The 26,669-nt window shown below is 36.3% G+C and overlaps 1 protein-coding gene across 1 annotated transcript in view; it reads left to right on the top strand.

Annotated features, from left to right (window-relative positions):
- Positions 1–16,604, top strand: part of plcb2 (phospholipase C, beta 2) — a 37,424-nt gene extending 20,820 nt beyond the window's left edge. Inside the window, exons 14-31 of the mRNA XM_088925219.1 lie at positions 505–697; positions 1,703–1,803; positions 2,076–2,172; positions 2,870–2,954; positions 4,450–4,574; positions 5,376–5,527; positions 6,164–6,328; positions 7,613–7,712; positions 8,269–8,373; positions 8,742–8,803; positions 9,325–9,424; positions 10,171–10,866; positions 11,280–11,454; positions 11,797–11,926; positions 12,448–12,524; positions 14,292–14,298; positions 15,163–15,249; positions 16,416–16,604. Of these exons, the coding sequence (XP_088781345.1) occupies positions 505–697; positions 1,703–1,803; positions 2,076–2,172; positions 2,870–2,954; positions 4,450–4,574; positions 5,376–5,527; positions 6,164–6,328; positions 7,613–7,712; positions 8,269–8,373; positions 8,742–8,803; positions 9,325–9,424; positions 10,171–10,866; positions 11,280–11,454; positions 11,797–11,926; positions 12,448–12,524; positions 14,292–14,298; positions 15,163–15,249; positions 16,416–16,604 (2,646 nt within the window). The remainder of the gene's footprint in view (positions 1–504; positions 698–1,702; positions 1,804–2,075; positions 2,173–2,869; positions 2,955–4,449; positions 4,575–5,375; positions 5,528–6,163; positions 6,329–7,612; positions 7,713–8,268; positions 8,374–8,741; positions 8,804–9,324; positions 9,425–10,170; positions 10,867–11,279; positions 11,455–11,796; positions 11,927–12,447; positions 12,525–14,291; positions 14,299–15,162; positions 15,250–16,415) is intronic.
- Positions 16,605–26,669: the final 10,065 nt, after the last annotated feature.

Below are 26,669 nucleotides of genomic sequence, written 5' to 3'. Positions count from 1 at the left end.
AAGTGCTTCAAAGACAAAAAGGCATATTTAACACCATCTATGAGTGCCACAGGGATCCAAACATATGCTAAAGAGACTAAGATAAATCATGACATACTATAATCAGGCAAGATCTCCTGCATGCTGCTGATGAAGTAGACTTTCCATTTATATATGCTTATCTTTCATAAAATGTGTCTTTCTGATGTTTAATTTAGGAATGTTTGTCTGAATTGTCCTCTATTTGCTTTACCTTCATATTGAGTTTTTTTGCTATGATATAAATGTCCTCATGGACAAATAGCTAATTTGTCTGTTTAAAACGACTGCGCAAGATCACTGCTCATTGAAGTTTTGTATTCATTCAGTGTACATTATTCCCATGCCTGGTCTCTGTCCTTCGATATGACAACACCATCACATTTTTTCAAAGTAAAGGACAAGAAAAGTACTTCTGCAGATAGTGCCAATCATGCGTCTTATTTTACAGTTCCTTTTTGCGCTTTTATCCTTTTTTTGCAATAGCTAAAGCCAGGACATCAAATACCAAGCCCTGCAGAACTGATGGGGAAAATTCTGATCAAGAACAAGAAGAACAGCAAAGAGGCACCCACCCATGCGACAGTCAAGAAACCGGCTTCTGAGGACCAACAGCAACCTCCTGCCAGCACAAACCAACAGCAAGATAGTCCTGAGCAAGACAATCAAGCGTGTTCTGGTATGTTTAGAAACCAAGGGTTTAACAGGCAAGGTAATAAAAGGTGTATATTATGGACTCAGCATATGGAAAGATTTATACTATGTATACCCTTTACATTACATCTATTTTAGTTCTCAGCTAAAGCCCATAAGCTGGACTACAAGTACCAGGAAGCTCTTGGCTTCAAATTGTTTCACTGGTCTGATTTAGCGCGGCTGCTTTCAATTATTGCTGAGGGCTGGTGTATAAAAGGTATGGCAAACACAGCTCCAGGTCTTCTGTTGGACACCAGAACTGGAATGGGTGGAGTAATCTTGGAGAAAAGGAAAGTTGCCAAAAGAATTGTAGTTCTAATGGAAAAAGGAACAGAGAAAAAAAATGATTTTATAAAAGTAAACCCACTTCTATAACGTTAGAGGACTGGTGCTTGGTCAACACACCTGTGCTGACCAACTACCCCCCAAAGTATCCCAACCAACACAATATATTGGCCCTTGTGTATCTACCTGTGATGTAGATACACATGGTCATGATATAATTTCATATTAAAAGTGTTTATACTTTTAGGAACAAAGGCATCCATTTGTCTCTGAGAGGTTTTATTCCTGAATGGATTTCAGGTTTACTGTTAAAAGGTCATGTTATTTTATACTGGAATAGTGTTGCATTCACAGGTAAAGCCAGGTGTTTTAGAAGATTTACTGTATGCATGTGTTAGATCAAACTTTCAAGCATTAATCAATTAGAAACTCCCATGTTGAGATATAACTGATGGTTTCATGTGGCTTTTCACATCTATTACATCTACAGTTAAAATCTGGGTAAGCTATTAATTCTAGAAATTCACTGCCAAGAAACATTTCTTTTGATAACTGACCATTTCCTAACAAATAGTCCTTCATTTCAGCTGGATCAAAACTGAATGTTTATGATGCACCACTACCTTGCTGGATAATCACAACTATTTTTTATCCTTTTCTTTTTCAGAGGTGGAGGGGCAAGATCCTTCAAAAGACACACAAGATCCTCCAAAAGAAGTTCAAGAACCTTCAAAAGATGTGCAAGATGACCAGGAAGAGCAGGAAGATGAGCAAGATGAGGAAAAGATGAAAAACTCTGATGAGGTCTGGTAGAAGCTGATGTTCACATTTTGGGAGTACTTGAAGATCAAATGTCTGTGTCAAGATTGAGCCTCCCACTACCTCACTACCATTGCTTGTATTGTATTCATTCACTGACAATACAGGCCTGGGGCAAAATTATGCATTCAAATAGCATCTCTTAGTATTTGGATGACTGACTGTAGTTCTTGAGTCAGATGTGTTTTGTCTTCAAAACTGAGACTTGTGTCTGTGGAAATAAGAGACTAACAGCAGTTACTTGTCATCTTTCTCAGGGTACAGCTGGTCAAGAAGTAACCGCCTATGAGGAAATGTCAGCTTTGGTGAACTACATACAGCCAAATAAATTCATCTCTTTTGAACATGCCAAAAGTAAGCAATGGATTACAAATTCTGTCTGATAGGGCAGAAGTTGCGTGATATGCCTTCGTAAACATTGTCTTTGAATTTTCACTGAAAGAAAACAATGGAATATTCCCATATACTGTATTATCCCTATTATATTTGAAGTTGCTTTCCACAAAATGTTTGCTTCAAAGCAAGCTTTCACATAATTGTTTTTAAATATAACAATTGAAATTGAACTAAATATAATTAGTATTAGTAAATTATGAATACAAAGACAAAGAATGATAAAGATGCATACTGTAGGACAACATTCTGCCTACCCAAAATTAGATTTGTAAATTTTTCAATGGTATATAATGCAAAAAACTGCAAAAAAATACTTAAGCCTGACAATATTTTTTTTACAAGGAATAGAAATTAGAAATATAAAAAATATCTAAAGACATTGGTCATATACAGTACATTGAAGTCACTTTAACAGGCGGATTATTGGCATTTAGAAACAATGTACTATAATTCACAGTAAAATGTTGCTATGGGCATTACACCATGAAAAAGAAGAATTCCTCTTGCCATATTAATGTCTGGCTTTCAAATATTGTTTGTACCACAGGGCTTCCATAATTCTCACAATAACCAGCCATAGCAGGAAGTAGTATATTTGTTTTGGCCTCAGCTGAAATGTTATTAGAGTCTCCCCTTCTCTCTGTCCTTTCCCTAGAAAAGAACAAGAGCTATTCAATTTCCTCTTTTGTGGAGACAAAGGGGGGAGACTTGCTCACCAAATATCCAGTGGAATTTGTGGAGTATCCTTTTAAATAGTTTTTGAATGCTTTCCAAACTATTCCTTCTGTTTCTAAAGGCAGCTTATAAAACCTGATAACTGATTATCTTATATACAGTAGATAGAATAAATTGTATTTCATTTCGTATAAGACATGTCAGATGTCACCCTGGGCTTCATTCTTGTGTACTCTTATACATTCTGAATGCCACCTGCAGATGATTTACTGTCATAATATGAAATATCCATGTGTATAAGGGTAAGCTGCAAAATGGTTTGTGGTACTAGGCTGGTATATATGTATATATTTCGGATATGAAGTTCTCAGTCACAAATGCCTGTGGAAAGAGGGCATGAAAAACTGTAAATAATGAAAACAGTAATTACTAAAAAAGTGGCTGTATTATCTTGTACCAGTTGCACCCCCCACACCCCATGACAGTACATCCACTCCCAACTTTCAAAAACTATTTCTCCAGTCTGTAATGCTGCCTTACTTGTTATAAATATTTTGTGTAACCACCTTTAACCCACTCAAAAATAACTTTAAGCTAAGAGGAAACTAAACTGAAGTTCTTTTATGCAGATATCTAGTAGGCCCTAAATGTCAGGACACAGTGGAACAAAACAGGGTATTTAAAATCAATTTAAGATGAAAGATAATTGATTGAAAGAAAATTGAGCAATAATATTGCTTCTAAATGAATGCTAGGCAGCAAGCATAGAAATGCAGAAGTATTTGAAATCTATTATAACTATTTTTTGCTGTAACCCATATTTTATATTTTCTTTTTGGGATCTTAATAGTAATAATGTGTTATTAAACTGTAGAGACAATGAAGTAACTAACAGGTCCTTGTAAAGATTGTATGGAGGAAGGGAATGAAAGGAAGAGCACCAAGTACGACAGACTGATCAGTGATGGTTGCAGGCAGGGCAGACAGACATCACAGTGAGTGGTAGCTGTAAGGTATTTGCAAAACAATCCTTCTACAGTATATAGCATATTGGGCCTCACACAGGCAAGCAACAGAATAATTATCACTAATGCCACCAAGGCAGCAGGGAAAGTCTCAAGATGGCTCTGCATTAGAAACAGAGATTGGTGGATGTTGGCTCAATGCTGTTGATCAGCATCAGCTGAGTGTCTGATGTTGACATCTGACACACTCGTTGACCAAAGATCACTTTACTGCTGATGACCCAAGCACTTATTATCCCCCTCCCCAGGTTTGCAAAATAAAAAAGTACTATTAAACATTTGAAGTTTTAGAAATACTTTTTAACCATTTATGTAATTGATATTGTCATTAAGTGTGGTGAGGTGTTTGTAGAAGGGTCCACTGTGCTTTGGTAATTGAACCGTTTTGGGGAGGAAACAAGAGATATAGTATGAGTAAAGTGCTATAAAAGCAGAAGGTAGAGAGACAAAAATGTATTTTGCAAAGTGAAAAAGTAAGAAAGCAGATGCATTTTGAAATCAAGGAAAAAGCAAGTTTCTATACAGTGTAATCCAGATACAACAAGAGGCAGATGAGTCGGATCTACCCCAAAGGGACGAGGATGGACTCCTCCAACTACAACCCACAACCCTTCTGGAATGCTGGCTGTCAGATGGTAGCACTCAACTATCAGACTATGGGTAAAGCTTTATTATTGTATCATTTATTATGTAGTGTTCCTTCAAAGGGCCAGCACTGTCATTTTAAATAATCAATATGTTATGATTCCTTTATGTTTAAAGTTTGCTTTTAAGACGAGATATTAATGCAGTTGTATTTTCTTCTTCAGGTCCTCATTGTCTATTAAATAAAAAATATATAAAAGTATATATAATATAATTTTTCTCAAAAATGCCACTAGATGTCAGTGTAACGTAACTAACAATAACTTCAGATAAGTTTTTCAAGTGTTTCTTCAACTTACCAATTATTTTGTTATATACCCACCTGATTTGGAATTGTCAACTGCTGGTGGAGGAAACTTGGTTTTCCAGCAACAAATAAAGACAAGGAGGACCTGCAGACGTGTCCACCTGTTAGAGTCATTTACCATACCTTCTGATAGGCTGAAATCTCTGCAGTGTTTTACAGGACATTTAGTGCCAGTTGGAGGAACACTGTCTCTTACCTTCATCACTTTATCACTGAAAGACAAGAAAACCCTTGAGAGCTAAAGCCTGTTCTGCTCCAGCAACACTCTGCCAATCATACATCACTGCTTGGTGAATCCTTTTCGCACTAGGCAAAGGAATGAGCACCTTTATTGGCTGAACCACTTGGTAGCCCTTAATAGCTTTTAGCAGTGTCAATTGTGCTGTCTATACTGTATATCTGTAGAGAATTGAGCATGCCTGTGCAATACAATGAAAATACAGTATAACAGAAAAATATTAAGGATTTAATTTGAGATGTTTGATGTTCTGTTCCCTTTTGTTTGCAAGATTTTCCCATGCAGCTGAACATGTCTTTGTTTGAATTTAATGGAAGGACTGGTTATCTCCTCAAGCATGACTTTATGAGACGGCCAGACAAGAAGTTCAACCCGTTTGCTGATAGGATTGACTCTATTGTGGCAACTACTCTGAAAATCAAGGCACGTTTTTCACCCTTCGCTGTTTTTTCCGATCTGCTTGATTAAGCTTACTTTTATTATTGCAGCTTGACTCTGACTATTCTGCTTTTTCATCACAATGCAAGCTTTCCAGCAGTTATAATACATTTTACTGCTCAAATGCTTACAAGCTTTAAAGGCCACCTTTTTTCCTTCTGCTTTTCACAAATACTTTAATTCTTCTGGATAATAATAAACATACAAGCATTTTTTAATGAAGTCTGATTTAATGGTTGAAAAGAAAAGAATTCCATTCCAATTCCAAGAGTGGTTCAGTTGGTTGGCTAAAAGGTTGACTAGATGTTTGGAAATGCTGTGACATTGACATGTTCAGTCATAATCCCACAGATGGCAGCTTCACACCCTGACTTTACACCTAAGCACAGACACCACATGTCTGAACCTGCAGTTTTTCTCGCAATGAGCAGAATTACTATTGCAACAACACCTCAGTAGGGTGTATAGTAGGTAAAACCAAAATGTCTAAACCTTGCTCACATTTCCTATTAGTGGGTGAACAATCCGCTCCTTGGCAAATTCTATTTCAGAGGGATAGGAAGAGCAGACATCCCTCGGAAACTGACATGATGTGTCAGCCTGTATGTTTATCGCTGACAGATCTATTCAGGCCAGTTCTTGTCTGAGAAGAATGTGAAGACAGGTGTGGAAGTGGAGCTGATTGGTTTGCCAGGAGACCCCAAACGCAAGTACAAAACCAAGTGGTCACCCACAGCTAATGCCGTCAATCCAGTGTGGAATGAAGAGCTGTTTGTGTTTGAGAAGGTGCAGTGTACTGTGTTTCCATTCAATTGTCTAAAATGTGTCCCTTTTCTCATTTGTACAGCATAGGCGCTGACAGAAATAGTAGTAGCAGTATTAGGAGTAAGAGTAGTATTAGTTATATTAAACAGAAGGAGGAGAAATTAATGTAGTAGAAGAAGCAGAAGTACTGTATAGGATCCTTATTAAGTTAAATCAGCCTATTCAGTCAACTGTGTCATGAAAAATGTGCCCCATTCGAGAGTTAGTAGTAGAAAGTAGTAACAGTCGGATCACGTTATGTCAGTCAGGTGTTATTACCCCTCCACCCCAAACCCTCCAGGACTCTGCAGGGCATGTGCAAATGATCACATTGCCCCCCCCCCCCCATCCCACTCCCAAAAAGTTGAAAGTTAGCGGTAGGTAAACCCCTATAATACACAAATAAAGAAAGGGGGCTCCCAAGAATGCAATAAATTATTGTCCAACTGTGCTTTGCAACTGTGCTAACTGTGCTAGTTGTAGTATTAGAGGCAACAGTAGTGTTAATTAGTATAGTGATATGTGTAATGAGAGTAGCAGAGACAAGAACAGTAGCAAAAGACTGTAGAGGAACAGAACAAGGAGTTTTTCTTGCACTTTGTAAAATCCTCTTATCGTTACAACAGTATATATTATGTGTCTCTGCTTGCCGGTGTGAAACCCCTTGGATTAATAATCAGCTCTTGATCTCCACAGCATTAGAGAGTTTATTTGAATTGAACAAGCTAATCCTTACGAGAATAAATCAGATTGTAGACAGAATTTAAGTAACATTGTGAGTTGTAAGTTTTAGAAATTTTCTTCACACATTTGATCATTTTACAACATAAAAAGATACTTCTGCTCTGAGTAATCAAAGCAAAAGCATTTTTAGACCAGGAGTGATCTTGACCAACTCTGCAGTGATCTCTGATCTTGCAGAGCCACAGCCTAGCAGATTTTTACACGTCTCCTTTAAAACATCAAATATCCAAACATGAGTTAATGTACTGTATCACTATTTTAGTCTACTTTTAGAGATCCAAAATGAAAATGTAAACATCCTATCTGAATCCTTACAGGACCAGAAGTCTCCATTAAAAACATACATTTATACACTGATGGTTAAGGATGATGTATTGCTCTCCTTGACCAGAATTGGGGTCCTTCCACCCTGATTGAGACAATGTGATTTCATGCTTTATAAATTTGTCATTCAATATTTACCTCTGCAATGAATATTAATGTGGTGGTGTGGTGCTAAAGATTTTCTTTTTAATCTGACAGATTCTTGTACCAGACATGGCGTCTCTCAGGATAGTAGTTCTTGAGGAAGGTGGCAAGTTCATTGGACACAGAATACTCCCAGTCTATGCCATACAGTCAGGTGACACTACCATTAAAATACATTTATTATGTTTATAAAATATATGAAAGATTTTATTATATTTTCCTTTCAACCATTGAGTTACAACTTTTGATTGATTACTGTGCCAGATAAAGGTTTTACCAGAAATGTGTGGGAAGATCAGATCCCAGTCTCACCCACTTGCACTCTCCTACATATTTACAGTATCTCCACCTGAACTCCTAGCTAATCCCTCATGAAAGCTGAAGGGTAGTTCTGTTCGCCTCCCCAACTACTGAAATTGTGTATAGCCTCTAAGCTTTGGTGACATAATTAGTAGAGTTCCATAAATTACAACATATAAAAGGAGATCTTAGTATTCGACACTCCAGCAGAACAAGAGCAGAACTCTTCAGTGGTTGTGTTCCTCCATAGTGGTATACTACTATACAAACTGTTTTGCTGTAAAATTGTTTTGGTTTAGCTAAGTACAATAAGTAAGACTAGGTTTCTGGAAAGTCAAAAGTTGTCCTTTGTAAAGTCCTTTTGCCTTTTGTGCTGTAGTGCTTGTATCTCACTTGTTTTTACACCCCAGGCTATCAGCACATATGCCTCCGAACTGAGAGCAACATGCCACTCACTCTGCCTGCATTGTTTGTGTACATCGAGGTCAAAGATTACATTCCCGAATCTTTCGCTGGTATGTAATTTGAACTTACTTTTTCCACCGTACCCTCAAGCTGCTTTGTAAGTCAATGTTATTTTAGCTGATTTATTTTAATAAAAGTGAAATATGGCATAAAATAATTAAATTATCTTTCTGATTTCCATTTCTCTATGGTGAAAACAGTCATTCAAGAGAATATACCATCCTCTTGTATTAAAATTAATATGGAGCTGGATTTCTTGTGATTAGAACATCTGGTAACTTTTGTTTATCTAGAAAACACTTAGAACATGCAAAAGAAAAAATAATTTGTTCAGCAACGACTGGAGGTACAGTGCTTATTTTAATGAGGCTGGGCTCTGTAGCATTGATTTTAATTAAACTATTTATTTTAATTTCAGGGTTCACAGATGCTTTATTTAATCCTTTAAAAGACAAGCCTGTGAAACCTAAGCCTGTAGAGGTAAGAAAATTAGGATTATCTATGTCCTTGGGAATGAATGCTGTGAGACTTTCTCTGTTTTTGCACAGGACTGATTTCAAATACCGCTACCTAATTGGGATTTTCTCTGTGACAGCCTAGTGTGCTCCTGTGAATTCTTCTTTACATTACTGTTAGTGACCTGTTAGTTACAGTACTTTATTGAGAAGAAACTAACATTTCTTAATTATATTTCTTGATTATATTTTTAAACTGTAGTTAAACGATGGGTTAAATGAGTTCATAGAAGTACATTTCTCAAGTCACATCAAATATCATGAATTTCTTGAAATCAAGAAATTCTAAGAAAAAAGGTTGAAAAAAAGAAAAAAATTAAATTGATTGGGCTATTAGGCTGAGCAACCAAGAGTTCATCTGGAGGAAAAAAACATCAGAAAAAACATTATTCCAAGACCAGTTCAGATTATCCCTGATTTAAAGACATTTAAAGATTGAGATAGTGGAATGTTTTTGTAAATATTTTATGTCTAACTTTATCTTAGCGACAGCCTGATGCTGAGGAGAAACCTGCTACTGAGACATCGAGTAATAAAACTCCTGAAACTCAAGTGGCACCACAGCCAGAAATAAACAATGATGCAGGTGGGCTGGAAGAAATCTTCAAAACACCTCTTATCATTGGGGTACAGCATAGGAAATGTGGAATCAGAAGAACTATAAGTTTATAGTCTAGTTTGGTAGCTTAGATGAGGGGATTATTCCTTAAAGAGTACTGGGAATTCTAGTTAACTGTATTTTGTACTGCTCAAACACTTAATTACCTGTATGACATGATAAGACTTGTTTAGCTGGACCAATTTAACAGCTTTTCAGGTCTTTAGCTGTTAATGGTTAAGGGCGACTTAATATAAAACTGTTGGATGTTGGCCTTCAAAGACTGTAGTAGGTTGGTCAAGCCAAAAGATATACAGTACCATATAAGTCACAAGTCTGAAAGTCATTTATGATTTGTTAGTTAGAATTAATGAATTAAAATAAAATATATATTTTCGAGACCAGTACTTAGTGTTTACTTTACAAACATTCAAAATGACAAAACAAAATTCTACTGTATTTCCGAACTTTCAGTATAAAAATAACCAAAATAACCAAAAAAATTACTTTTTACTTTACTTTACTTTTACTTTAACAGCTGCTATTCATATTCTAGGGTATCTAGTTTTTTTTTTAAGTATTCCATCTTTATGGAATTCACTTTTCCCAAAAGCCAAATTTTAATTACAGTATTTTCCTCATCTTTCTATTATTTTTTATCACGTTTATCCCATAAGTAGGTAAGAAATCCATGGAAAGATGTGGAAATCTTTGTTTATGTTTTCTGTCTTCAGATGTTTCTGCCCCAGAGGCTAAAGTTACTCCTGACCCAGTGGACGATGCTGCTGAAATCACTACTAATAAATCTACAACATCTGTTGAGCCTATCTCTGCCCAATCTGCAGAACCTGAGTCTACAGAAACAGACCCTGCTCAAATGTCTGAACCTGCTTCATCAACAGAACCTGACCCTATTCCTTCCACACCACCTGATCCTACCCTATCTTCTGAGTCTACTCCATCTGCAGAACCTGAGCCTGTCCATCCTACTGAACCTCCACAATCTATTGAACCAGACCCTGCCCCATCTACCGAACCAGAACCTCCCCAATCTACTGAACCTGACCCTGTTGCATCTACCAAACCAGAGCCTATTCAGCCTACCGAACCTCCCCAATCTATTGAACCAGACCCTGCCCCATCTACTGAACCAGAACCTCCCCAATCTACGGAACCTGACCCTGTTGCATCTACCAAACCAGAGCCTGTCCAGCCTATCGAACCTCCCCAATCTATTGAACCAGACCCTGCCCAATCCTCTGATACTGCACCCACTCCTTCTAGCGAACCTGAAGCTGCCCAAACTACTGAATCTGACTCTGCCTCACCTGCCAAAACTGAGGTCATCCTATCTACTGCTGTAATCGCAAACACATCTTCCCCTGAAGCGCCTGCTGACTCCACCAATGAATCAGCAAGAACTGTTCCAGGTAAATGCAAATATTTCAGCTGGCAGCTCGCTCCTGTTTCTAGCACTTTTTTTTGTAATTCCAGTACTAACCTACTTTTTGATCACCGCTTTACAATTATAAGAAAAAGCCACTTTAGTATACAGTAGCACTCTCCTTGTGTATTCTGGGTTCTGACTCACTGTGTCTGTGAAACATTTGTGTACTGTATGTACCCAGGAAAACTACTAAGGATATTAATCTACATGGAAAAATTTAGAAGCTATGATAAATGTTGTATCTTGGTGTGATTTTGAGAATTCTTTCTCCCTTACAATATTTGCTGATTTTCTCTTTAGAAAAATATTTTTTGATTGTTTGTGTTTAGGAAGAGTAGATTCTTTTTCATAATTGTTATCTGCAGTATAAATCAAGGCCTTTTCTATTTTCTTTAGAGCCTTCAACAGCAACGGTTGAAGAGCTAAAGCAGCACAAGAATTTTGTTAAAACCACCAAGAAACAGGAGAAAGAGTTGAAAGAAATAGAAAAGAAGTTCCAGAAGAAAGCAGACGACTTGGCTCAGAAATACAGCACTCAGTTTAAGAACCTCAGCAATGCGGACAAAAAGAGGTGCCAGAGGAAGGAGTAATGTTCTGCTTCATTCTGCATTTTAGATTCACTCGCTTTCAAAGACAGATTTTCAGATGATGTTTCATTCCCACTAGATGGAGACCTTTGCTCAGTTCTTATTTCTTTCACTCCTCTTTCCTGTTCAGCTTAAAACCCATATCCACTATACTCAGGAATTCACAAGTGCTGGTTTCTTACCTGCTCACAAACATGAACAGGAAACCTTTTCTCACCCAAAACAACACATACTGTAAGAGAAGAGTATCACCTCAATATTCCATGAATGCAGTGCATTTGTCTATGAAATGGTGCTCACTCTGCCATCTTCTCTCACAGAAGCAGTGATGGCAAGTCAGATTCTAGTTCAGAGAAAGTAAAAGAACTGATGGAGAAATTCCACACGGACCTAAAGGCATTGTATGAGGAGCAGTATGAGTTCATCAAAAAGAAGAAAGAACAGCACGGCTCAGAGGTACAGCAGCTGCTGTCTCAAAATTACAGTAGTTTGTATGTTATTCAAATTCCTGCTGTGAAGAGAAAAAAAACCCCAGAGGGGTCGAGTTGTTCCTAATTAAGCCAGTCAACTTAAGCCAGAGTCAATATCATTGCTATTTAGGAAATGTCAATGCAGGTACACATCGTGCCAGACTATTTTAAGGGCAATTTGCCTACTAAAATGCTATCATATTTCTTTTATGACTGTATTTGCCCCTTTAAAATATTCAAAGACAACAATGACAATATGACATGCTAGATTTTATTAAAATGTGTCCTTGCAAAAATAATATTTCTCACTCCCTTAAAACCTTGTTTTGCAAGTACAGAATTTTTAAATGCTGCTGCTTTAGATTGAATTGGAATGAAGAGTGTTTTGCTAGATTACTGGTCGATTACTATCAACAGTGGGAGAAAATGGTGTTGTAATAAGAAATATCAAGACTTCCTACATAAATAAATACGGCAATGACAATATTTCACTTGTCCTTTCTATAGCAATCGGCCAAGCTACTGGCTATAGCAAAAGATAAACATGCAAGTGAGAAGAAGGCAATGAAAGATTCCCTTGATAGGTAAGATTGTATGCACAGTACCTCTCAACAGATCAGAGAACATACAGTATACAGTAGAGGGATGATGATTCTAAAAGACCACTGGCTAGCAGCTACAGTAATGTTTTGCTAGTTTCTTCCCACATAGATCACATGGGGTGCAAGTGTTTCTGTTTCACAAATGTGACCTTTAGACAAGAAATGATGCACTCAACATCATTTTAGTACCTTCAATATAACTGATGTTGACTTACACTGTCTAGTGGCCTGAGTAGACAGATCAATTGTTTTGTGGAGAATTGCCTAATCATTTTCAGGAAACAAAACATAATGAAAAATAAATAAATTCACTAGGAAGTGCAACCTAATAAAACGTAATTTTATCCTTACATTTGTTTTCTTTTTCACTTATTGAACTGACTGAAGTACTGCATAAGCTTGAACGAACCTGTTTTTGACATCCCTCTTTCATACAGTGAAACCATTATCTATTAACTAGTGTTTTATTTTATGCTATTACAATACGGTATGTTGAATGCATCTGGAAAGCTTTCAAAGTGGCCTTAAGTCACTTATTACAGCTTAGATGGCTTGTGGATTGCTGTCATTTGTGTTCTGTGAAAATAACTGCATTTCTGGAGAATGAAAACTATTATTAATTTATTTTTCAGGTGATTGACTTATGAATGCTTATTTAAATATTTTTATTTATTTTGCAGTTGTCAGTGCATTTTATTTAATTTCCGCTTTAGCGATTTTGAAAATTGAGTCCATTTTGTTTTAAGAATAAACAAAAACAGTTTCTGCACTATTTTTGTGCATCCCCACTGTTATTCTGTCTTCTGTAATTTCCCACAGTCAAACTAAAGGCATGAAGAAGAAACTTGAAGCAAAAAGGAATGAAAAACTCAATGCCTCAACCAAGTCTGGGTCAGACAAAGCTACACAGGAGAAGTACTGTATCTGGAATGTATTACTAATATTTATGGAATTTGTTAGTAGTTTTTACTTTGTTTTGACATTGGAATGACAAAGTTGTGCTGCCTTAATATATTATCATATTTTTATTATATATTTGTATTGTGTTAAAAAATGTTTTTTTAAGTTTATGCATGGGTTTCTATGAGAACAATTATAATACAACAGGGTGGAGATTAAGTATACTCCCTCTTTACCTTTACGAACAGCTGAAATATACATAATGAAAACTTTGAAGTAAAATATCCCTTTACTTTGCATTTAAACATGTCTGCTGCTTTGGTATTAAAATCTTCTCCTTTGGTCTTTTAGTACACTTTATGATCATTAAGCTGCATATTTGTTGAACGCTGTTTGGTAAGATCATATATATACAGTATATTGGGATCAGAGTATAAAAACTAGGACATTGTGCATATTTAGTTGTCTTGAAATCCTCCGTTTATTGGGAGCTCTTCTCTATGTAACCATTATATCCATTTTCTGTATTCTCAGGACAAAAAAGGAGCTAAATAATGCCCTCACCGAAGAGGTGGCACAAATGACTAAAGAGGTAAGAACAATACAAATGGCTCCTGCAGTACCTCCCTTCAGTAACTATTAATCTAATGGAGTCACAAAGAAATGGTACGGAGGTGGTAAAATAAACTGATCAAATAAAGGGTATTTCCTATACAGCATTTCCTATTATTGTTAGTCAGTCTATTTTAAGAATTAGGTGAAGCTTTCATTAAATATTGTAAGATTTTACAGAATGTTGGTACAAAACGTTTTGAAATCTAAGAAATGGATTTATGTGTTATCCTACAGAGAAAATGTGAGTTATTCTGCTACTGTATATGCTGTACATATGCAAATTGGGAGAATGTTCTGTTCTTCTCTATGAAAGATTGAGGTCATTCTTTATCAGTAAAATTCAGCTTTTATTTGAAAACAAAATACATGAGCAAATTGCATTATTCAGCAGTGCAATATGAAGATTGATCATTGAAAATGGCCTACTGATTATGAAAATCCAGTTCGCTATTTAACCCTGTAGAAAAAATATCATTTATTTCCTTTTTTAAATTTAATCAACAGCAAAATAACCTATATAGGTCACAATGTATCTGTACAGGTACATATAATCTTGTTTTGATTTGTGTATATCAAAGGGAGCAATGAAAATGCTGTTGTTGCAACAATAAATTAAAGAGAGGAGCACAACGTTCATGAAAGCAGGTGGACACAGCAATGGGAACCCAGTCAATACCAAGCACCTGTACATTTTATTTGATTAATTCAATCATTTTTATTTTCCAGATACATTAAACCATGATATTTAAGTACAACATTTCAAAGCTGGAATAAGTATTTTGACAAATATAAAAATAATGTGCATACAATTAAATCTGTTTACCTGTACAGTATATACCGTTTATATAGTTTTTGAATGAACAATTTGTAACTGGAATCAAATCTTTTAAGATAGTGCATTCTCAGTTGAGCCCAAAATATTGTCATAAATTGCAGCATAACTTGCAGCATATCATGCAGAAATACATAGAATAATGTAGTCAGATATGTTTACTGTATCTTTTACAAGACCACATACAAAACACACATATCCACAAACACCAGAAGGGAAACCTGGGTCTTCTATGTAGACATGCTGTAGATTTTTTTGTTCCTGGTTTTGTAGCTGGCAGACAATAATGCTGTTCAGCAGGAGATGCTAGAGAAGAAACAAGCTGATACTCTTGATGAAATTAAAGGAATTACAAACCAGGTAAGAAGCACAATAAGTTGTTTTTTAAAAGGATTTTCAATAAATCGGATTTGCAAATGAAGAACATTTGCCCCCCCTAATGGCCGCCATGGTGATAGAACTTACTAAAATGTCCAAAAAAAATCAGGAGTTATAGAATTACAGGAGGTGGCTAACTTCTCCTTTACAATACTTGGGGCCGTATGAAGGCTTTGATTTTTTTAAAATATGCTTCTATTCCCTCAAATTGCAGAAGTGACAATTCTTTTAATTTAGTAACTTTTCTATTGTTGTTCAATAGAGAACTGTATTACATATCCCAAATTCTGGAATGCATTCATGCAACTGGCCTCTAACTGTATATTGAAAAACTTCTGTTCCTTTAATAAAATTTTATTTGAGTTACTATTGAGCACATTTCAAGAACGAAATGCTGAAATATGTAAATTATTATAAAGACAATATAAGTCATTATAAAGACCCCTGCCATGTTACAATAGGCAGCCTTGATAAAATGAGTTGGAGATAAGACAATTACAGCAGAATAAGTGGAAAAATAAACCAGAGAAATGATATGCTAACATTTATATTTGGTAGCTTGCCTTGTTCCACATACTGTATAAGGCTGACAGTTATATATTGGAATTACTTTGGGAACACCTGTACAGTTCCACTACTTCTGAATTTGAATCTGAACCATTAAATACATTTTTTTTTCTGTGCACAGTTTGCCCTGTATTAAGTAAACAAGAAGTATTATAATTTGAGATGGGTGGCACAGTCACAGAGTGGTTAGCTGTGCTGCACTCTGGGGCCCTGGGTTTAAATCTTGGGGTGGTATCTGTGTGGAGTTTGTACAGGATGTTCTCCACATGTTCCTCGGACTTCTCTGGCTCCCCTGTCAGTCCAAAGATATGCTAGTAGGTTAATTGGCTTCTGTAAAAATTGTCCACAGTGTAAGTGTGTGCATATTTGTGTCTGTGTGTGCCCTGTGATAGATTGGTGTTCCATCCAGCACCCAATGCTTCCCATGCTAGGATCAGGGCCACTGTAACTCTGAGCTGGATGAGTGGTTGTTGCTGAAACTGATGGGATGAGATTTGAGATTGCCAGGTATGCTGAAGATTAGATTCATTCCAAGTTCCTTCTAGCAAACTGAATATTGTTTTTTCTCAACGCCTCAACAGCACAGTGAGGAAGCAAATGCAGAATATGAGGAGAAAATGAAGTCTCTCCTCAGCCGTATCCACGAGGCCGTGAACTCTTGTGTTAGTCCTCACTTCCCAGACCAAGCAGAAAAACTCCTGGAAAACAAGGCTGCTGCCATTGGTGACCCAGATTCAAGTTGTGAATATGGTGATGTCTATCTTGGCTAGAGCCACAGTACGTCAGGTTTTGTTTTATTAAGGTTCTAGAAAAACACTTATTTATTGTAAAGTTTAATATATCGAAATGAACTGACTTGTTTAAAAATCCTGAGAAACAAAAAAGTCTACACCGACTGGAAGATCAGGAAGATATCATGCTTTTCCTTGTTTTAATCAATAACGAGAAAATTATCAAGAGATCATTTTTAATATCTCAATACCTGAATGGTAATATGTTATGAAATAGGTGACAACCTGATTAAAGGCTACAGTATGTTTGCCTAACTGTTAGGGTTATACTATCTCTCTGCTCTACACTCCCTCAGTTTTCATCTTTCTTTGACCAAATGAAATTCAAAACCTCGTGTGATGGGTTTCAACCAAAAACACTGAAGCAGCTTTCAGAAAAGAAAAATTTGCTTTTTAAAACCACATTCCAGATAATATGAAATTATTACAAATGCAACTGTTAACCTACTTACAAAAAAGGCTCCCTGTAACCAATCTATCAATAGCAACAAAGCAGTAAATCACATTTTCACAGCTCAATTCAACTTCTAGCTACCTACTGTATGACCTTATTAATTTAACACCACCACCCCCCATACTTTAATTCATCACATTATCTGAGGAAAAAGTTAATTAATCTGGAAAATGTACTGTAATTGGTTGACAAGTTAATAATCATAGAGTAAAATGATTAGAAGGCATGCATTATTTTTGTTGGATTAATATCTAAAATTATTAGAGAATATTAAATATTGTATTATGTTTTCTGGCCAGAACTAGATTTATGTACATTTAGTGAAGCTGTCTGTTATATTTGGAAAAAATATGTATTTATTTTTAATTTCTTCTTAATTATTTCCTGTTAGGTAAAACTACCAACGGATTGTAATGTATAGGAATGACAGGAGAACAATCTTAGTTTCTATTTATTGGTGTTGCTTTCAGGAAAGGGAAAGGATTCTGGTTAAAAAAGTGACTTTAATTCAAAATGAAGTAATTTTTGACAGAGATTAGAAAGAGGCAAGCTAATTTTGGGGTCTTAATAACACTATGCACTGTTTTTATGAGGGATTTTGTGTAAATTCACGAATAAACATCAATGCCAAAATCAATTTAGATATAGTAAATCACAAATTTTGCTTATCATCAAGCCCTAGGACAGAGACAATAATAGACCAGCCTACTTGTGTTTTAAACAATTGAAATCATGAGCATATTTACACTCTTATTAATACAGTAGAATGCTTCAAAATACTGTAATTAATAAACAATGATAAAGTGCAAATATAGGACTTGATGACAGCGTTCTGTAGTTCCAGTTGACCCTTCCATTTCAACAGGAAACCCGTTAGATACCATGACTGGATGTTCTATTGACAAGTGGATTTGATTTCACCTGGGACAAGACTTTAGGTACTAATATTTATAAATATTTATTTGTTAGTACCTAAAGTCTTGTCCCAGGTGAAATCAAATCCTGGGACAATCAAAAAAATGTATTTTAAAATAAATAAATATTTAACGAATATTTAACAATATTAACAAGCAATTGTTAAACAATATTTAACAATATTTAACAAGCAAAGTGAGTCCTGATGTAAAAGCTTTGTAATTTTAGGTCACCTGCTGAAATACAGTTTTTCCAGGATGCACCACCTCTTTGCAGGTTACTATGAAAATGCTAAAATAATCTGAGCTTTTTTTAATTGTGTAAATACACATTCTGGCATTTGTTTAAAACAAACACTAAATTGACTTGTAAGAAATACGGTACCTGAAAATTACACTTCTCCTGTTTTAGCCTTTAAAATATTTTCTAATTAGCTAATTGGTGTGTTCTGAATTATCCTTTGCTATGGCACTGCATTTTAAACTACATTTTAAAGAAAATAATCCCAAAGTAAATATGGTATTAATTTATTTCTTATAGTACTTTTATATTTATTTGATCAATGCAATATTCTATTACTTTGGTGTTATGTAGAATTAAATATTATAAGGTTGTAGGAAAACATATAATACTGTATGTAATATTAAAAATGGGTTGGTTGCCATATCTTTGGCTGTACGCAGTGTTTTTCTTAAACTGGTCTCTGTTGCTTTTTGCTCTATACTGTAAATGCTATAAACAAGAAACCTCTGAGAAATTGGAATGTCATAAAAACACTAGACTTAACATCACTTGTACAATGTAGTGTGCTCTCACGAGGCATCAGTTCTGTAGGCGTTTGGGCATTTACTGGGACAATTATTAATTGTAGCAGTAAATCACGAAATTGATTCTTTTAATGGCCTTAGAATCCAACCATGCGATATAACTCAAACAACGCACACACACAGGTACTAATACACGAGGATACATTTATTAATACATAGAATATGCATGTAAACCTAACAGATCTTATCGTGAGGGTTATCAGAATACAAAAGGTATATATTCATTCAGTTACGAAGAGTTACATATAACAAGAGGACATACGTTCAGTATATCATTCATTTAGACCGTTTCGTAATTGAACTTGGTTACAGCTTCTACATTAGATACTCAAAACAAGTACATAACTCTTAGGAATGAAATTGATATCAACTGGTTGGGATAACAATTGAATTCTCGAGCAGTAATGCAGTGAAGTTGAATACTCATCCGATCTCTGGGGATTCAGATCTCCTGCGGGCACAAGCAGTTGCAGGCTTGTTGCTGTCCAATCCGCGCTCTCGGGCTCCGTGCCAGGCTGTGCTGTGCGGCTTGTGACGGTGCGCTGCGGATGCTCTCTGAAGACCGGCTAGTTAGTGCTGGCTTTAACTAGCAAAGTTTGCACAGGAGAAAAGATGACTGTGGGTCCCAGCAGGTCAGGAAGAGAACCGGTTCGTTCCTGATGAAGCACTAGTTCTGAATAGTGATTCAGCTGTCCACAGTTCCGACCTGTTCACGAGGCTTGCTGCTGATGCTAACCTCGGGTGGATCCTCTGGTTACTCTCTGGCAACCTCCACTCTAGACTCTTAGAACAGAGGAAAGTTCTGGCACTCGGACACACTGGCCGTTTCGTGGTTGTCCGGGCTGAGTCTCAGGATGGTCAGGAGACGCGCTGCGAGAATGTCCTGCCCTTGGGAGCCTTTCTGCTCCTGGGCCGTCCTGCCCTGGAATTGTCTCGCACCCCTGGAATTCTCCTTAGAATTCTCCTTAGAATTAGTCTTTAGAATAGTCTCACAGGCTCTCTGTGTTGCCTGTTTTACCTGGAGGAACTTCAGCTCGTTCATTGGCTGAAAGTTTCATGGGCATCAGAGACCCACGTGGGTTACCCGGCCCTACCAGTCCCTGATTGGTTGATCAAGGTGAGATATGAGTCACTTACTCCTGACACTTAGGAATGCAGTCCAGATGTCTATCTGGCACTCCCTAGACAGATAGGCGCCAATGGATGACCATTGATCATGATAGCCAGGCTTAGCTAAGTGCATCCCCATTTGGGAGCTGTCCCTTATCAAAAGAAAATATCTTTAAATCAGCCTGCAAGAATAGCTTCTCTGTGGCTGCACCACAGAGATGAAGAGAGAGATGGGGCCTCATTTGGGAAAGCACAGCACCACTTAATTCTGTCTTATTAACAAGCATTGCCGCTACAACAATAAAGTATGCCATTCAAAAAATTGAAGATAGATAACTAATTACTGTACTGTATATGCATACAGATTTAATTATATTTTGTAGTGGGAGAGCCATGTATCTGAGCATATGCTTGTTTGCAAAACAAATCAATACACTCTTGTACAGAATCTCTGTTACCATCTACATTCGTGATTTCAGCCCTGGTCCCATCCCATAGGATTCCAGTTTTTTGTAAGGAGATTAATCTCTTAAATAGAACTAAAGCCTTTAAAACAGTTGGCTTTGGATGTATACTGTCATGAGGATGTGGTACCATCCACTAATCTCCTTTAATATCGTATGTAGTATTAATGGCAAACAATCTGTAGTGTTGTTTAAGGAAACACTCACTGACTCACTGAGTACTGATCTTTGTGAGATACTGAAAAATATCCAGGTTGTGAAACACCACATTGTGAGTCACTCTGCGATTTGATTTAAAAGAACTTTATTGAAAGATTTGCTTTGACAATCTGCCTCATACAAAGGATTGTTAATCGCAAGGTTCCTCTCAGACAATCTTGGCTTTAGAAGAGAAAATTTCAGAATTTCTAATAAACCAGATACAATGGGAAAGGTAAGAGTGAATTGAAATAACTTTAAGAAAGAGGGCACTGAAACTGGGGAGTAAGGTTACAGAATGTTAAATGGATTTTTAACTACAAAATGTTATTTTAATGAAAACCATTTTATTTTATTTCAAACGTTCATGGCAAGAATTAAGCAATCAAAAAAGCATTAAATAAATGAACTGCAAGTTTAACTACATTAGTTAAGCATGAGTGCCAAATGAAGTTGTTGATTTGATTTAGCAGGTAGAAAACACATGACACACTTCAAGTTCTTAAAAGCCAAAATAACTAAATAACATTCTTCTGTGTAACATGCAAATGAGCATTTTATCACACTTGTGCATATGACAAAATAAACTGAACTGAACAGATTGTGCCTTTCCAGGAAGCAATACACTGCTGTAAGCACCAGCACTGAATTACCATTACTGTATACACATTTAAGTGGGTAATTCACTGGGACGCGAAGAAGTGATCACAACAAATGACAGTCAATTAAAAAAGAATCAAAGGGAAATCAATCAATATATAAATAGAATACAAATAGCACAAAAATTATTTTAAAAAGTAGAATGTCTGAAAATAATTCAAATTCCTTAAGAATTTACTTAGGAATTACTAAATTGAAGTACTTGTAGTTTCCAATTAAATTAAATAAAAAATACAGTAGCTATTCTTCAAATGAAAATGCAGTCCGGCAGGAGGGTTGTCGATGGTAACTGTCTGTAGGCAGTGCTCTGTGCAGCACCCAGCTGCAATGATTAGGCAGAGGGCGAGGAGGGTGAGTGTAAGTGTCACTCCACCTACACACACTGCACTTCCTGTCAATTAACAAGAGGCTACCAGGCAGCATTTACTCATGTAAATAGCATTAATAATAGAAAAACAACTCTAAACTCTTTGAGCAGTAACACTGTGGGCATGTTAAATGTCAAGTAACATCCCACTACTGCCATGGCATTACAGTTTTCTTAAGACACAGCAAATACCATGTCAACTCATTTTAACATACTGTAGACATCCTGGTTTGTAAGACGGTGAATGGATGGATGCAAAGGATTAGCCTTTAAAAGCGTACTATATGTCTCAGTTATTTGTACCTACTGTAACTGCAAATACGAACACAACAATCCTTGAGGGAAATGTTCCTTGAGGGAAATTCTGCAAATCATACTTTGGATAGGGACTGTGCTGAATTGGCTGTGAGAAAATTAAAACAGAAAATGTTTAGATTAGAATCTTATAGAAACTACAGCTATAAAATTGCTCATTTTGGAGGTCATAAACACAACAAATACATTATGTGGCCTAGTCAATCTCTCCAGCTTTAAAAGAAAATTCCAACAACAGAGGAGTCTAAGGACCTGATGGGCTAATCATTTTAAGACAACATCAATATAGGATATATTGTCATGTACTTTTGCGAAAGTACAAAATAAAAGCCTTATTACAGTAAATGAATGGTACAAATCTGAATTATTTTTTAGATTTAAAGCAAATCTTGCATTGCAATTATTTGTCTATCTTACCAGACCTATGGTAAATGTATTTAAGAGTATGTGAGTTAACTACAATCTAAAATTAACAACTTAAAAATAGCAGTAAGGAAGTGAATTAGGCTGACAGTTAGTCAGGCCCTACTAATCAGCCTGCATGTAACATAATAATATTAATAATAATTAATAATTGCTTACACTTATATAGCGCTTTTCTGGACGCTCCCTCAAAGCACTTTACAGGTAATGGGGACTCCACCACCACCAATGTGCAGCATCCACCTGGATGGTGCGACGGCAGCCATAGTGCGCCAGAACGCTCACCCCACATCAGCTATCAGTGGGGAGGAGAGCAGAGTAATGAAGCCAGTTCAGATATGGGGATTATTAGGAGGCCATGATTGGTAAGGGCCAATGGGAAATTTGGCCAGGACGCTGGGGTTACACCCTAGTCAGGACCTCGGTTTTACGTCTCATCTGAAGGACGGTGCCTGTTTACAGTATAGTGTCCCCATCAATATACTGGGGCATTAGGACCCACATGGACTGCAGGGTGAGAACCCCCTGCAGGCCCCACTAACATCTCTTCCAGCAGCAACCTTAGGTTTTCCCAGGAGGTCTCCCGTCAAGGTACTGACCAGGCTCACACCTGCTTAGCTTCAGTGGGTTGCCAGTTGTGAATTGCAGAGTGATATAGCTGCTGGCTGTCAGGTACATAGGTACAGTAACATAGGTAACATAGGTACAGTATATCATTAACAATATCCTGGTTATTGCCAAAGCTGACCTCTATGGCAGAGCGGAAAACCCACTTCATTTCCTGCGCAGAGCATGGAGTGATTATGTGAAAATGTGGCAAAAGGTGTTGGGGTCAAATGGCCCCATCTGGAAATCTGGAAATTTTGAGGTCTAAATTGCTTGGCATGTGCAATATAAAATGTGGAGGTTTGGCACAGGCCAAACACATATGCCAGTCAACACCATCCCTACAGTCAAGCTTGGTGGTGGTAGCTTTGTGCTATGTGGATGCTTCTCCTCGGCATGGATTAGAAAGCTTGTTAGGACTGAAGGAAAAATGGACGTCTCCACCTCCTGATCAGCTACAACATGTTGAATAGAAATGTATCTCTGATTAATTTTAATACATTTTTGCCATTTTTAAATCAAACCCTTCATTTGAAAACACATGCGATGAGGCTTTTCGGCCTATATTTATTGTTTACTTGTATTTTATTGACCTATTTCAAAAATATAACTTGGTACAGTAGCTTGTTCCAGACCTCAGATCCCTTTTTGTAAAGCACTGTTTCCTGTTTCATCACACGTAATCAGCTTCCCAAAAATGGTTGGAAATTCATATTTCTATTTGTCTTCTTAAAAAAAATGGAAAACAATGATGCATATTTGCTCCATGTGGGCTACTTTGATTTTACAGCTTAAAAGTTCACAGGTACAAGCAAATCAGCCATGAAAAAATTAGATCCCTGATTCCTGTCATGTAATATAATCTGCCCATTTGACAGCTGGGGATACAGCACTCAGACCAGTCTGTCACAGAGAAGGGGTGCAAACTGAGTTTTGTAATTAGAGTCTAACCTCACACCTTCAGAAAGATGCTGAGAGAGGGGATGGTGAGGCTTAGCTAATCAGCCTTAAAATTAACTCAAAACACATGGTAAAGCTGACAAGGCACTGGACCCTTTCCAAGAGCCATGTCTTTTGCCTCCCTGAGACTTCTTTGAGAGGTGCCTCTTGAATTTTAATTAGTTCATATTTCTGAGGTTCCATCGCAAGCTGGAGTGCAACACTTTAAGTCTGCTGAGGCAATTAATGCACTTCTTCCTTGTTTTTCATAACCATCTGGAAATGGCGTTGCCTAGTAATTTCTCTATAATGGCAAAATACTGCTATTTTTAAACCGAATAAATATATTCACAGGCCACTAAGAGATGAAGCTTGCAATCGCTGGGAAAAAAACATGCATGATCGATGTATTCCAAATTGAAAGGACTTGCCTTGTCACGATAGATGTAGAAAAACTGTGAAGGTGAAAATAAAGAGGACAGAATCCATGACAAGGAAGTGTACAGTATATCAAGCCCAGTTAATCATTTGCGTCACAGGCACACACTATAGAAAATTGATTTAAAGCAAAAGGTTTTCTCTGGAATTTCAAATCATAAAATAAGTTGTCACTGGTTTATAAGAAAACACAACCAACATCCTGTTTGTAAACATCAAAAACAACAAAGTGCCTGACTACCTACAGTACAGTACGTGAATCTGTACAGTACATCAGTGCAGATTGTTTTTGAAACTGTACAGGGAATAGATAGTTCAAGGTGAAGCCAACGTCTTCAGTCACTTAGGCTTCGTGTTTTGTTTATTCCTTACAGAGTAGAATAATTTAAAAATTATCGTTATTGCATATACACAGTATTACAGTATGTATTTCTCAAGATAATGGAAGATATATACAGTGCCTGCTTTAAAGTTTACAGTTTACAGACACTTTGAGGTATAAAATAGGTTATATATTTGTTATATACAAATCCTTCTCCACACATTCAAAAAAGAAGATAATGTCTATGAATGTAAATTAATATGAATAAAAAATGGAAAAATCATGAATGCATAAGTATTTTAGCCCTGTGGTGTGGCAAACCTAAATTACCATAATGAGCCACAAAATTAAATGAATGGCCTGAAAAATCAAGACCGACATTTCACATATAGTAATATTAGGAAGAAGTAGACAAGATTCTGCCTTGCAAAAGTATTCAGACCCTTTCTCAGCTCTTTCAAAGTTGTAACTGACCATCAGTTTTCTCCTTGTTCATCCTCATCCTTTGGAAGAATGATCAGTTTATCCTTATTTGATAAAAATGTATTAATAACATTATTAATAACTTCTGTTCTTTATCTTTTTGAACTATTTTGAAGACTATTTTACAAAGCAAGGTAGCAGTTATCACCCTCTATGACATTTAAAGGGGACAGCAGCTATTCTGTCTACTGTCTCCTCTGTCAAGTGTGGATTCACACTTTTTGGATGCTTTTCTGAAATGTGATTTTAGAATTCACACTGCTTGGTTTCCTCTACAATTTTCTTAAATGTTTTAAACCTGGAGTTTATCTAATTCCATCTTATTGTACAGTAAGTAATATCATCATTTTCCTAAAAATAGCAAAATATTGTAAATGAGATTTAGCTGTAATGTATTACATTTACTTAAGTATTTTTAAAAATCAGTAATAACCACATACCTTCACAAAGTTTATAAGGAACATAACTGTAACTTCTGTAGGTAATATACTGTAGCACATGTAAAATGCAATGAGAAAGCAACAAATATTTTCTAACATTCGCCACCTCAGAATTAAAAAAAAGTGTGAGTGTATCATTTACCACCAACAATTTTAGCTCAGGTGTCATAGTACTAATTCGTAAGTGAACTGCTAAATCAGGGCTTCCCAACTTGTGACCCTTTCAATCCAGTTTATTGCAAAATCTGTTGCAACGATCAACTTAATTATTACACTAATCCTATTGATTATTAATTAAATACTCATAGAGCTGGACTCTGCAATGATCTGAAATGGAAGAATCTCATATTGCCATATTGCTAAACACCTATTTCCTTTAAGACATTTATTGATAGCATTTTCAGGAATGAAACAGCAGCTACAGCCTTGTTTTTTTTTCTGAATATTTTTCAAAAATGTGTTTATCCACTACCATTTTGCTAAAATACACAATTAGTCTGTCCTATGAATTGTATAAGTGAATTGAAATGTGTAATTGTGCTGCGATGTCATTAATGGCATTATCGCCTGTTGCAGAACTGTATTTAATTAGATTTTGTTATCCTGGCCAAAAAGTCTTTTGAAGATCATCTAAAATTTACATTTTAGACATTATATATTGATTGCCAGCACTCAAGTAAGAAAGTAAAAGCTGTCTGAATCTTTGTAATATCTCAAAACATGAGAATACCTGGTTCTGTCAACATCTTCACTTTAGGGACAGAACCAGGATTGCTCTGAAAATGTGCTTAATGAAATTCCAAAATGTCTTCTGTTCTCTGCGGATGGTACTGTATATCAATCAATCCTTAGCTGCAACAACCCCCCAGAATGGTTTTACTTTGAAGTAAAAACACATTAAAAGATGTTGGAATAAATTTAGAAGATTTTAGTTTGAATGTACAGGGAATGTGAAATAAAATGACAGCTGCCAAATTTGATACTGTACATACTGTATTAAACTGAATTTGTCAAATGTTCAACTCGAAATTGTACACATATAACATAAAAGAAAGAAACCTGAAAACAGGAAGCAGTACACAC

The sequence above is a fragment of the Atractosteus spatula genome, chromosome 9, assembly GCF_055471065.1.
Source record: "Atractosteus spatula isolate fAtrSpa1 chromosome 9, fAtrSpa1.hap1, whole genome shotgun sequence".
NCBI lineage: Eukaryota > Metazoa > Chordata > Actinopteri > Semionotiformes > Lepisosteidae > Atractosteus > Atractosteus spatula.
Note: the sequence above shows the minus strand (reverse complement) of the source record. Positions and strands in the feature narration are given on the sequence as shown.